At 46.2% G+C, this 14,539-nt stretch overlaps 1 protein-coding gene across 1 annotated transcript in view; it reads right to left on the reverse strand.

The window, feature by feature from the left end:
• Nucleotides 1-14,539, reverse strand: part of SFGH (S-formylglutathione hydrolase) — a 117,795-nt gene that overhangs the window by 61,704 nt on the left and 41,552 nt on the right. Inside the window, exons 2-4 of the mRNA XM_086512259.1 lie at nt 3,682-3,960; nt 3,445-3,562; nt 2,779-2,826 (exon numbers count right to left, since the gene is read on the reverse strand). Coding sequence (XP_086368385.1) covers nt 2,779-2,826; nt 3,445-3,562; nt 3,682-3,954 — 439 coding nt within the window. The 5' untranslated portion in view covers nt 3,955-3,960. The remainder of the gene's footprint in view (nt 1-2,778; nt 2,827-3,444; nt 3,563-3,681; nt 3,961-14,539) is intronic.

Consider the following 14,539-nt stretch of genomic DNA (forward strand, 5'->3'; position numbering starts at 1 on the left):
CGGTTGGAGTGCCATCTGGGAGATTTTGTCTCGATCGTGTTCCGAATGTCGTCACCTGGACGGGCTATTTATCCCAAAGATCTTTTCGTCGCCCATAGCATGAATTAAAAGGCCGCTTATAATATGGCCGTCCACCCAAAAGGGGAAATTTATTGGAGCTTTAGTGGGAAAGCAGAATAGCATGGCGGGCAAGAAGCGAGCAGGGAGGGCGCAAGCAAGAAGAAGAGCTCGCGGTTGCAAAGGCGGGCCTCAGATGCCCTCGCAGTAGAGATGAAACAAGCAAAGGATCACCTCGCGCATATTTTCGGTGCTAGTCGCCTCGCGTTTGAAGCTGCCCGAAATCCTGCAATGCCACGTCATAAGAACGGGTTTTTTGCCTCCCTAGCAACGACGGTGCCGTCGTTGCTAAGGGAGGGAGGGGTTATAAATAGGATATTGCATGAAAAGCATAACAAAGGGAGAGAAGGGAGGAACCTCGAGCATAGCGAGCTCTCTCTCTCTCGAAGTGGGGGAGACGAGGTGTGCTCTCTCTCTCGAAGCTTGGAGAGATGGCGTGCTCTCTCTCTCTCTCTCTCTCCATCGGGCTTTTGCATGAGAAGAAGCCAAGCAAAGAGGAAAAAGGGAGTCGAAAGGCGAGAAGGGGAAGAAGCTCGCGGGTCATCCTCGACAAGCAAAGCTCTTCCTCTCTCTTGCTCTCGTCATCAAAACAAGAAAAGCTTGGAAGGAGGACTCCAAGGGAAGAAAATATTGGCAAGGAGTGAGGAACGACCAAAGAAGGGGCGGGAGTTCGGAAAAGAGGCGAGGCCGGGAGCTCAGAAACAAGGAAGCTCGCTCCTCCTCTCTCTCGACATCAGCTACCAAAGCAAAGGCTCTCTCCCGCTCTCTCTTCTCGTATCGGTGATACAAAGCAAGGCTCTCTCTCTCGGCCCTTGAGATGCTTGAGGGAGATGAAGCAAAGGGGATTCAGGAGCTCGAAGAAGTGGAAGAGGGAAGCTCTCGTTCTCGGATAAGCTTGAGAAGTCGAAGGAGGAGAAGGCAGTCTCTCTCTCATGCATAAGCAAGTGACTCAACCTAAAGAAGCAAGAGGTCAAGAGCAGGAGAACGGCAATAGTTAAGTGAATTGAAGCTTGCAGCATCCGTGAGGCATTTGAAGCAGATAAAGCGACAGAGAAAAATTTTCATCACCGTCATCAGCTAATGTTTGATTAATCATTCTGTTAAAGTCGGTGTCGTTAACGGCCCGATTAATTCTGTAAAGCGGGAGCTTAAACTCCTAGTCAACAGATGATCCAAGTGACCGTGTTGTTACCGCCTTGGCTAAAGATTAAGTTGTACTCAAACATATTAATCAATTAGTTGATGATTACAGCGATTACCAAAGTCAATTGCATCAATTGTTCTTGTTCTTTCTCTTCGTCACCTCCCACAACCAGAGGCCCAGCGCCTGCCCGGCTCACGTAGCAAACACATATCCCCTGACACCGCCACAAGACCATTCCTTATGGCATCGAGTAAGCTTAAGCAACCCTTCATACAAAGTTTGCAATGGCAATGGGCTGTCTGATTGTATTGCATTTCAGTAAAACACGCCCGACAAAAGCACCTCTCAACTTGGGATTTCATAGCTGTAACAGGTTTGAAATTGATAACAATAAAATTTACTACCAAGAACCCACCTTTGTAAAGAATGCAGAGTGCAAAAAACATTGTGCAAAACTCTAACATTAAGATGTATATCAATTAAAAAATCGGATATTAAGAGTGCAGGACTTACTACTAATGAGCTGGCTGATTTGTGTTTGATCCCTGGATGTGGATCCTGCTTCAATCAATTGGGAAAACAACGGGCTGGACGAGAGAGAGTGCTTATTCATCAAGTATCCCTTAGTTTTGGCTTGCCATGTGTGTGGAAGCCTTGGCCGGTAAATTTGTCGATGCTTTTCTCGCCCATTGTGGTGCACCCCAAGTGATGTGGAGGAAGGTCTTACTCAACGGAAGAACTTCCCGTTGGCCAGAAAGAGGCTCTACAGCAAGAGAAGAGGGCTGTGAATACTCAGCAAATCATGGGCAGCAGTGAGCTGGCCCTTTTCCAGGGTCAAGTAATCTGCAACTAAGAGAGAGCCCAGGGCGGTCAGTCATCAAAAGCTCCCTATATCACATATGGTTAAGAGATTATTGATAATATCCCAATATACACGTTAAATTTACAGTGTGTGCCTATTTAAAAACCCCCACAAACTTCCAATGTATACATAAAAGTATACATTTTGGAGTATTAATAATCCTCTCTGCTTAACTAATTAGATGTGATACACATTTTGAAAAGTGATCGCCCGAGGAGAGGGCAGCGAAAGTTGCCTTAATTGCTATTTCCACCTTCAATTCTGAAGGACAAAAACACACGGACTCCAAATTAATGTCACCCTTCACACATCAACAGTACTAGGAATCAGAAAATCTCAGATCCAAAATGTGGCCGCAAATAGAAGTAAATAAGAATCACCAAAATGTAACCATGACTGCAGTCTGTAATACATCATCGGCATCACAACCTAAATATAAGTCGGCCTTAAATCAGATGAATTGTTAAGACAAGAAGGTTTAGCAGTGTTTGTTCTGTCAATTTGTTATCCTGAAAGCATTAAACCCAACACAACAGGCTTTATCTATGCAACCAGCCTGTCAGAAAACAGCAAATCAATGCTGGAGACAAGAACAACAAAAACAAAGTAACTTGCTTATTACAAGTCCAACATGCAGCATTTCATAAAGCCTTACCTACACCGAAGTCCCAACTATCTGAATCTCCCTCCACATTCACTCCTCCTGCATACAAAGGCTAATTCAATCCCAGTGGCATAAGCATCATAAAAACTATACTCAGAACATTTCCGGAAGGCATTGGGCCAGTTACTTACAAATTTATTCGATCTATACTTTATAATCTTCTCCTATATACAAGTTACATAGGAGTGCAACACTAAAACACATTGAAACTGTCTGAAACAGGAGAATCTGCTCTCTCTATAGACGTTGACTTTCGAGAACTATTTTAACAGGATACCAGGGGTGTCAGGCTAACTAGGTAGAATCCAATGATGGCTTGACTATAAGAATGAAGAAAACAGAACTTACGAGAAAAAGGATTACTAAAAGGTTAACTAGCAAAAAAGTAATACGCCCCAGGAATTTAATTTAGCTTTCTAAGTTGGACCATGAAGTTATTACACACTGGAGAGGTAGCTAAATTCTACAATCACAAGCTCCAAACCACAAGCTCCGAACTCAGGCTGCTTCAGTAGTGCAGAACCCAAAGCAAGTATTGAACAGTTTCTATAAAACAGGAATGTAAGGAAAAGTGCAGAAAAATGAAGCTCAAAAAGCAATGCAGTTCTAAATTATCTTGTAAGGAAGCTTTGTTTCTATTTTTATGACCCTTCTTACTTGGAGATGTGTCAGGGCAGATGAGAGCAATGCCCTTTTTTGCTGCAGCTCGCTGAGCTCCTGATTTCTGGATGAAATTTTCATCTGTGCATGTGAGGCCAGATAACCAATATAGCACCTGCCACCAACAAGATGCAATCCAACGCCTATAATCACTTCCACTTGAAGCACAGCATTATATACTATTATTCAATGTGTTCCATTTGACTTCAGAAGACGCATTAGAAACAATCTTACAGGGACTTTTGCAGTGGCTGCTGCAGGAGGAAAGTAGATACTGAAATTCATATGGCAGCCACATGCGGAGCTCAAATGGTTGTATCGCCTATTGAAGCCATCAAAAATCTTGCTGCTGCTAACCTCTTTGACTGTCTTTGAGTCTTCTGCCATGTTGCTGAAAAATTTAACGTAACAAGGCGAGCACAAAGATGAGTGCCAACTGAATGAATGTATTTTTTGGAAACTTCTACGTGCACTTGCAGTCAGTCCTGCCACTTTCGACACTGACATTCAGAGCTGCAAAGCATTCAAAGCAACTTTAGTATGCAAAGAAGAAAAGTCTAAAAGAAATTTTGATACATCAAGTCTGACATATTCTAAAGTAAGTGTAACACTACTGAGAGACCAACCAAACCCTAGGGCCTACACACAAGTGCTGTAACTCAGCTTGTGAAGAAAGCTTTAAAAGAAGTGTCTCCTATAAGCATCGAGCATGCACAGAGCCGAAGCACGAAGTGGACTCTCAGAGACGGAAGAAGCTGTAATACGTGCGCACCCAGAGAGAAATGAAATGAAATGAAATGTTATATTAACGTCTTCAGAAGGCCAGAATGACCTATGAGACCCAATGTGGTGGATCTGATACAAAGTCAAAGTAACAAAAATGACAAAATAAAATGACAGAATAAAATGCTATGGAATCTGAAACAGCTAGGTGTGATCGAAGCAGATAGGTGGGATAGCTAAATCACAGATCACAAAAGATCCAGCTAGGTGGGATAGCTAAATCACAGATCACAAAAGATCCAGCGTTGGTCGCTGGCGGATCTCATCAATCTCCTCCATGATCAATAGCCTGACCGGGCGTCGTGCATGCTGGGCCAAAGTGATCCGAATCCTCTGATGCAACCTCCGTCGATGCTGTGTAGTCCTCCACAGTCGAGAGAGAGAGAGAGAGAGAGAGAGAGAGAGAGAGAGAGAGAGAGAGAGAGAGAGAGAAATGAAATGAAATGAAATGTTATATTAACGTCTTCAAAAGGCCAAAGTGACCTATGAGACCAGAAAGTTACAATGTGGTGGATCTGATACAAAGTCAGAGTAACAAGATGACAAAAATGACAGAATGACAAAATAATATACTATGGAATCCTAGACTGCTGGGTGTGGACTAAGCAGCTAAAACAGCTAGCTGGGATAGCTAGATCACAGGAGATCCAGCATCGATCGCTGGATCTCATCAATCTCCTCCATGGTCAGTAGTCTGACCGGGCGTCGTGCATGTCGAGCCAAAGTGACCCGAATCCTCTGATGCAGCCTCTGTCGATGCTATGTAGTCCTCCGCAGTCGTGGGCGTCTGGATCTCCCCAGCTCAGTCGCTCAGTCGATCAGTATGCCTCTGGTGTAAAGCGACGAGCGCTGCTGTGGTAGTAACTCCTCCGGGTGTCCAGTGGCAGCTCTAAAGAAGTCTGTGATCTGTCTCTGAGACTGGCTAGCCTCTCCTCTCATCAGGCTCTCTCTGTGTCTGTGTAGCTCGAGCAAATCGAGCAAAAACAAACCCAGGCATCTCTGATCCTCGTACCGCATGACTCTAGAGAATGGTCCAAAGCCCTCTCTGAACAAGCAATGGAAGCGGCCTCATATCTCGTAGTAGACGGGGCAGTGGCATGTGTAGTGCAACTCTGTCTCAGGCTCGATGACACACAGGGGGCATGTCCTGGCCTCTGCTGATACTCCGTTGTATCTCCCAGTCTCGATCCACAGCTGGTGTGAAGACGTGCGTATCTCGCCAATAGCACATCGTATCCCATGAGACAGGTGAGTGTCCATGTATCTGGGCCTCGTCACAAAACCATCCTCCGTAAGGTGGAGGAGATGCTCTCTGGAGAAAGCCATCTTCGTGCCCAGCTCCTGTACTAGCTGTATCCATGTCCTCTTGGTGTCTAGCTGAGTCAAGTCCTGGCGAATGAGCCTCGTGATCTCGGACTTTGTAAAGAGTCAGAGAGGGCGCATCCAGTGAGTACTGGAAAGGAGGCAATCTGTCTATGCTGAACCCATGCACCTAAAACCATGATGTCATCTCCCCATACCAGCATGCTGTATCTCCCTGCATGGCTAACTGTCGAGAGGACTCAAGTGCAAGGCGTGCATATCTGTCTCTAGGAAGTTCCCATAGGCGGTGCATGAAGGAGACAGATCTGGTGAGCGCCTCAACCACCAGTGGGGGGACAGCTAGCTCTGCTCGTATAATAGCACGTGGTACTGAAGCCTTGGCCCTAATCAGCAGCGAGATCATAGAGACCAGAGGCTTCTCCATGTCCCCCCATCCATCACTACGGCCTGTCCTCCCATGATGGTCCAGTGAAGGTCCCCAAACCTCAGCTCCATAAAGCAATGCAGAAGCCACCAAAGTATCAAAGAGCCAGAGCTTCATCCGAGGCTCCTGAAACTGAACCTGTGAACACATCCTTTCCAATCTACCCAATGCTGCATGGGCTTTGGTCAATCTAGTCTCTCCTGCCCTCCTCAATGAAAATGTTGGCCCACTAAAAACCACTCCAAGGTAAGTGTAAGCATCTGTATACTCCACCTTCTCCTGGCCGTATGTGAAGGCGGGTGCTGACCTCCTGATCCACTGTGGGGTGGTATTAAATACAATGACCTTGGTTTTACCAAGGTTGACGGACAAACCACTTTCTTGGGCAAACCTATGCAAAGCATCCAGGTGACGTTGCATCCCCTCTAGAGAGTCAGAGATCAAAACAATATCATCAGCATATAACAATAGTGGAATCCATGTCCCTGCCAGCTGTGCACCTCTATCACCATCTCTCTCAATGTAGTCAGAAACCTCATCTACATACATACCAAATAGAGTAGGAGAGAGCGGGCAGCCCTGCTTCACCCCAATAGTGGAGTAAACCGGTGTGGATAGACCCTCTGGGGTGCGTACATGCCCCACTACTGACCTGTATAATGCCATGACCCCCCAAATGAGCTCTGTGGGTACTCCCATCTGCTGTAATCTGCGCATCAATCTAGCTCTGGGCACTGTGTCAAATGTTTTGCGGAAATCCACAAAGCTGCAATAGATCCGTCTCCCATGCGATCTGCCCTCCTCAATGATGGCTCTGAGTGTCAAGATATGGTCAAGAGTAGAAAAACCCCTCCTGAAACCTGCCTGCCCGGTTGCGCGTATCCCCTCCCTCTCTGCCCATCTGCTCAGCTGCTGCTTAAGAACAGATGCGTACAACCGTGCCATGTGTGAGGGCTTGCCTGATACTTGGAGCCTATCTACTATTGTACCTATCTTCAAGTCGGGAGAGAGAGAGAGAGAGAGAGAGTCTTTTCAGTTTGGACCACAGACACATTACATTGCACTACGCACCTCCCCAATGGTTCATTTTACGTTCTTCATACATGCCACCCTAATGTACAGATAGCGCTCACTGTATACCCCCCGTCTTGTACATCCTCTGGGTGATAGGCCTTTGAGCATCCCCAATGGTCTCTTTGTACACAGTAGACAGCCACTTTTTGTGCCACAGAGAGAGAGAGAGAGAGAGAGAGAGAGAGAGAGAGAGAGAGAGAGAGAGAGAGAGAGAGAGAGAGAGAGAGAAGAAGAAGAAGAAAGAAATATTTTTAACGTATATGTGAGGCCGAAGTCGGCCTATGAGACAAATCAAGTATTAATGTGTGTATGTCCTCTGTCTATCGGAAAAGACAAAATAGTTTCAGACTGGTACAAAATAAAAGAGAGAAGGACGTCTAGTGGGTGATGAGATCTATGGGGATGGTTGGAGCTCTAGTACTAGGAATATGTGCATGTCTATATGCTAAGGGTGGGGGGGTGTAAAATGTAGCACATGGGAGGGCCGGGAGTAAGGGTTCCCCCGATGAATGCCTCTGGGTGAGCCATCATCTAGGCTCATCTCCTCGGCAGTTCGATGTGCTCGAGTCGGGATCTCCTCGATCTGTCTGCGGTGGAGTCGTGGGGCCTGGCCTCTGGTAGCCGTCGTCTGGCCCAGCTCGCCTCAGCCTGCTGAGGGTCACTCCCCTCGGTGGGTCTAGGAATGGAAGGGGTGTGGCTCTCTGAAAGAAATCTGTAAGCTGACTGTCTCCCCCCCCCCCCCCGCCCCCAAGGTCTTTGTAGGTGGCTGCAGAAGTGTGTCCCTGTGCCTCTATATCTCTAGAAAGTAGCACCCCAGCTGTCTTTGATCTCGAGAGTGCATGATATCTCGGAAGGTGGGCTGTCCTCTGAATATAAAGTGTGTCCGTGTGCCTCTATATCTCTAGCAAGTAGCACCCCAGCTGTCTCTAATCTCGAGAGTGCCTCGTCACAAAACAATCCTCAATAAGCTAGAGAAGATGCTCTCTATAGAAAGCCATCTTCGTGCCCACTTCTTGTGCCGGTTGTATCCACATCCTCCTGGTATCTAGCTGAGTCCGGTCCTAGCGGATGAGCCTGGTGATCTCGGACTCTGTAGGAGTCAAAGAGGGTGCATCCAATGAGTACTGGAAGGGGGGTAATCTGTCAATGCTGAACCCATGTACCTGAAGGCTAAAACCATGATGTCATCTCCCGATACCGGCATGTTGTATCTCCTTGAATAGCTAATTGTCAAGAGGACTCAAGTGCTAGGCGGCCATATCTATCTTTGGGGAGGTCCAATAAGCGGTGTATAAAGGAGACTCATCTGGTGAGCGCCTCAACCACCAGTGGGGGGGCAGCTAGCTCTGCTCGAATAATGTCATGTGGTACTGAAGCCTTGGCTCTAATAAGCTGCGAGATCATAAACACCAGAGGCTTCTCCATGTCTCTCCATCCATCAGTGCGACCCAACCTCCCATGATGGTCCACTGAAGGCCCCATATCTGAACTCCATAGAGCAATGCGGACGCCATTAGAGTGTCACAAAACCAGTTCTTTGTCCGAGGCTCCTGAAACTGAATCTGTAAACACATCCTCTCCAATCCACCCAATGCTGCAAAGGCTCTGGTCAGTCTAGTCTCTGCTGCGCTCCTCAATGAAAATGTTGATCCACTAAAGACCAACCCAAGGTAGGTGTAAGCATCTATGTACTCCATTGTCTCATGGCCGTATGTGAATGCAGGTGCTTTTGATCCACTATGAGGTGGTGTTAAACACCATAATCATGGTTTTACCAAGGTTCACAGACAAACTACTGTAACTAAGTCAGACTTTGTAAATAATTAATTTATTTACGAGAAAAGAATTATCTAATTAGTTGTGTGCACACCAGAATAGACCTAGCAGTTCTAAGGCCTCAGGTGAGCCTAAATGCGGGCTAGAACACCTCAGAGGGACCTTAGCAGAAATTACCCTGAAGCCCTAGTGATTGGGAAATCGGGTCTTCAGAAAGGGGTAAGCAATAGCCTCAGATTTTAGGCTCAAAAAAAATACGCACGTCAGTACAAGCACATGAATGAGATGGGGTCCTTAGAACAGTGACCCTAAGGCTAATAAAGCTAATAAAGCCTTAGGGTAAGTTTCGTGAAATTAAATTTAACGGTCCGTGCCCGAGCGGGCGGCCGGACGGACAAGTGTGAACAGGTAAAGGCGGTGCAGTGCCCGTGCGGCATTGCGCCCGCAGACCTTTGGTGTTCTCATAAAAGAATCATTGGTAGCAGTTGTTAGTTAGTTGCACATTTTTAATTAATGAGCTAGAAGTTTTTAAAGTCAAAAGTTGAATGGTTTTTAAGTTTTTAAAGTAAGTGTGCCAAGTGGCACACTTACCAATGCAAACTAACTCTCTCTCACTCTCACTCTCACCCTCTCTCTCTTCCTAGCGCCCCCTCTCCCTGATGGCTATTTAGGAGCCCCCCTCCCCCATTTTCAGGGCTGGCAGTGCACCTACCCCCCCTAATGTGAGCGTGCTCTACGCCGTGGAGCCCTCCATTGAAGCTTGAGAGCAGTCCCTTGCGACATATGTGGTAGCCTTGTGCTCCCATTGTCAAGAACAAGGGATCTCACAGTCATAGACACCTTCTGGTGAAGTTTCATCACGATAAGCTGCCGTAGACGCTCTCTTAGCAGAGTGCGGCTGCTGAAATTCTCTGTTTTCAACCCCTAATCACCTCGATTAGGGCTGTTTTCAGCAGATCAGCCATAGAAATTATCTTCTCTCTCCTTATCCTAAGTCTACATCAAGTTTGGCGTGATTCCATCGCGAAGAAGACCTCTGTTTCGGCGTAGGGGTGCGCACAGGTAAGAATTTCAAGTTATGTGCAGAAAATTACAGCAAGCATGTGCGTGTGCATTTTGCTTGTTTCTCTTTTGTGTTCGATGCATGAAGGAATGAGCATGAAGGCAACACATAACGGAAGATGGACTCTCCTCTGTGAGAGCTTCCGATGAGCTGTTTCGGAAGATAGACTCTCTTTTCGAGAGCTTCCAACCAATCTCGCAGAAGAGGGGAAATCCCCTAAGCAGTAAGAAAGTGGAAACACTTTCTCAGTCAGTAGTCAGAACAGAACAGAAGAAAGAATAGAGGACGGGCGTATGTCCCGTTCCTGTGCTTGTAAAGATTCTCCCTTAGTAATAAAGATATTCTCTTTATGGGGGGGACCAGCCCATCTTTTGGTCCCCAATGAAGTGTCAAGTTTTCTCGCTCCCTCTAATTCTCTTGAGTATTTGAAGTGCAATTAAACGTCAGTTTACGCTTCCGTATTTTTGTGACAACTAATGTCGTGGGCAAACCTATGCAAAGCATCCAACTGACATTGCATCCCCTCCGTAGAGTCGGAGATCAACACAAGATCATCAGCATATAACAATAGTGGAATCCATGTCCCTACCAACTGTGCACCTCTATCACCATCTCTCTCAGTATATTCGGAAACCTCATCCACTACATACCAAATATAGTAGGACAGAGCGGGCAGCCCTGCTTCACTCCGATAGTGGAGTGAATTAATGTAGATGGCCCCTCCGGAGTGCGTGCATGCCCGATTAACCTAAATAATGCCATGACCCCCCAAATCAGCTTTGTGAGTACTCCAATCTCCTGAAGTTTGCGCATCAATCTAGCTCTGGGCACTATGTCAAATGCTTTGCGGAAGTCCACAAAGCTACAATAGGTCCGTCTCCCATGTGATTTGCCCTCCTCAATAAATGGCTCTTGTCAGAATGTGGTCAAGAGTAGAAAAACCTCTCCTGAACCCTGCTTGCCCACTTGCGCATATACCCTCTCTCTCTGCCTGTCTGCTCAGCTGCTGCTCAAGAATGGATGCGTACAATTGTGTCAATGTGTGTCCAATCATGATAGTGCTATAATTCCCAAGCTCCATAGGGTCTCCTGACTTGAATATAGGTACAATACTAGACAAACTCCAAGTATCAGGTAGACCCTCACACATGGTACGATTGAACATCGTTGCTAGAAGCTCTACAAGCAAATCCCTGGCATGTATAAAATGCTCAACCACTAAGCCATCATGATCATATGCTCTCCCAGTCCTCATCCTATCAATGGCCTTCTTCACCTTCTCATTGGTGAAAAAAAGTTAAAACACGTGTGTTGGCATGGCTCGGGGGGGTCCCGGAAGAGGCAGCTGTCAAGAACTGTGTATAGAGATGATGCATACTGGCCCCAGGCCTCTGTAGAGGTAATGGCAGGAGGGGGGGAGTGCTCATGAAAGATTTGCCATTCCTCACCTGAGTCCTGACTCGAGAATAGTTGATATAGATCTTACTCTTCCCACTATTGTTATATGTTGATGATATTGTGCTGATTTCTGACTCCCCGAAGGAAATGCAACGTCACTTAGATGCTTTGTACACATTTTCTCATGATAGTGGATTGTCTGATAACTTGGGGAAAACCAAGGTGATGGTATTTAACACAACACCAGAGTGGATACAGATGCATACATCTATCTTGGGGTAGTCTTCAGTGGACGAGTGTTTTCTTTGAGGAGAGCATTGAGACTAGAATGACGAGAGCTTATGCAGCCTTGGGAGGATTGAAGAGGATGTGTTCCCAGGTTTAGTTTCAGGAATCTCGAACAAAGCTTTGGCTTTTTGACACTCTAGTGGCTTCAGCTATGCTTTACGGAGTCCAGATTTGGGGACCCTCAGTGGACTATCATGGAAAATTTGGTAGCACTAATGGATGGAGATGTATGAAGAGGACTCAGAGCCACATGAGATTATTCGAGCCGCGCTAGCTGCCCCCCCCCTCACGTGGTGGAGGCACTTACTAGATCACTATCCTTCATGCACACTTTATGGGACCTCTCCAGAGGCAGATATGCTCAGCTAGCCCTTGAGTCATCCCGACAGCTAGCACTATAGGCGGATACAACATGTTGGTATGGGCAGATAACATCATGGTTTCAGTCACATGGTGTCAACATGGATAGACTACCTCCGTTCCAATACTCCTTGGATGCACCCTCCCTATCCTCACACAGACAAAGATCACTAGACTCATACGTCAGCATCTGACTCAGCTAGATACCAAGAGCACATGGATACAGCCAACACACAGCTTTCTATCTTCTCCAACTAACGTGGATATGTGATCAGACCAACCTATATGGACACTCATTTATCCCATGGGATACGATGTGCTAGTGATCTGATCCGCACATCATCGCATCAATTAGAGATTGAGACTGGCAGATTCAAGAGAGTACCAGCAGAGGCCAAGATTTGCGTGTTGTGTCATATAGAGCCAGAGACAGAGTTACATAACATTTTTCATTGTCCGGTATACTATGAGATACGAGGCCACTTTCATCGTCTATTCAGAGAGGGCTTTGGACCATTGGCTAGAGTCATGAGTCATCATGATCAGATATCAGGACCGTTGGCTAGAGTCATGAGATATTATAATCAGAGATGCCTCGGGTTGTTCTTGTTAGAGCTATGCAGACACAGGGAGAGTCGCTTGCGGAGATCAAGCAATGGGAGACATTCACAGAGGGAGATCGCTGACCTCTTTAGAGCAGGGACTACAGTTACCTGAGCAAGCTTCACAGCAGACTCTAGAGCCCACCTATACCAAAGGTATATTAGTTGACAAAGCCATTGAGCTCAAGAGAGCTAGACGCCCACGTCTATGAGAGGGACCACGACATTGGCGGAGGCTCCATCAAAGGATCATGACTATTCTAGCACGACATGGGAGATGTCCTATACGACTATTTACAGAGGCAGACATTGATGATGCTCTTCAACGACCAATGCAATACTTTCTCAGACAGCGCCCGATGTCGGGTACCCTCGGGCATCGATGATGATTTTTAGTTTTTCACTTTACTTCATTTTTTATTTGTACCCAGACACTTTATTAGATCCAGCAAGATTGTATCAGTTTAATCTCATAAGCCATTTTGGCCTTTTGAAGACGTTTAAAATAACATTTCATTTCATTGCATTGCATTTCTCTCTTAAATGTGAGGAGATTGTGCAACAAAACTAACTCTCTCTCTCTCTCTCTCTCTCTCTCTCTCTCTCTCTCTCTCTCTCTCTCTCTCTCTCTCTCTCTCTCTCTCTCTCTCTCTCTCTCTCGCGCGCGCGCGCAGATCGCTCATAGGCAGGAGGTAATGCCGGATATTAGAGTGGCAAGGGGAAAAAGGTAAGATTGCTTTTTACCGAGATGAAAGAGTGGTGATATTGGAGCAACGCTCCGCATGACGATTCGAGACCTATGGGACTACACTTAGAGTTTCTACTTGGAGTTGTAATGGATCTCTACAACTTGATGTGGGTGCTTTTTAGGATAGTTTCACTAGGAGGGACATCATCTTCTACTCTAGACACATTAGGCCCCTAGGCAATCTATGCCACATGTCAACGGATACAAACGGGAGACAGCTTACAAACAGGAGACTCGATTAGAGCACAAAGGACGGGACTCGGGGGGAGTGGCAGTTTTATTTAGGGAGGAGTTGCAGCCATTGATACATATAGCCCGCAGGGATGAGCAAGCTAGGTACATGTGGGTGAGATTGAGGGCAAAGACAGACAAATATCTCTACATTGCTATTTGCTACTTTCCTCGAGTACATCAGTATATACACCACCTAGAGGACAGTACCCCTTTTCTATTTTGAAAAAGGTAAGATTGCTTTTTACCGAGATGAAAGAGTGGTGATATTAGAGCGACGCTCCGCATGACGGTTTGAGACCTATGGGACCACACTAATTGCTACTCGGAATTGTAATGAATCTCTACGGCTTGATGTGGGTGCTTTTGAGGATAATTTCACTAGGAGGGACATCATCTTCTAGTCTGAGACAAATTTGTATTCAAAGTACAAGAGAGTGGGTAGGTGCTCACTCTCAAACTCTACGTCTAGATACTCTGAGAAGTGAGTGCCTAACCCACTTATTTATTGGTACAATGGATGCCCAAGAGTAGAGCCCCAAAATCATTAAACTAAAAAGCTCCTCTTTCAAAAGCAACTGGGCCCAAAAGCTGCCATAAAAAAAAACAGCCAACACAAATCCAGATTTTCGTACGCTGCCACGTCATCAGCTCCGTGATTTGCGGGGAATTCGTACGGACGCCACATCAGCCTGTCAGCAGGCTTTCCGCTGTAAAATCCGAAAATCCGTACTCTAGCCACGTCAGCCTGCCACGTGTCATTGCATGTGTCCCGGGGTTTGATGCCACGTGACCATTTTGTGACATACCCCCCTCTTGAAAGCATTGTAATCGCCCTCAATTACGCCTGCAAAACAAAGAGGCCATAAACTGTCTTAGCAGACACTGACTGTTAGTACCGTTGCACTAGGAACAACACATCTAGCACATGTACCAATCGACAGTCACATCACAAGACATCACATGACAAATCACATTCAAAAATCATTCCAAATCTCATACCATGATTAATCGGCAACTTG

Source organism: Adiantum capillus-veneris, chromosome 5, assembly GCF_014529385.1.
Source record: "Adiantum capillus-veneris isolate H3 chromosome 5, ASM1452938v2, whole genome shotgun sequence".
Taxonomy (NCBI): Eukaryota; Viridiplantae; Streptophyta; class Polypodiopsida; order Polypodiales; family Pteridaceae; genus Adiantum; species Adiantum capillus-veneris.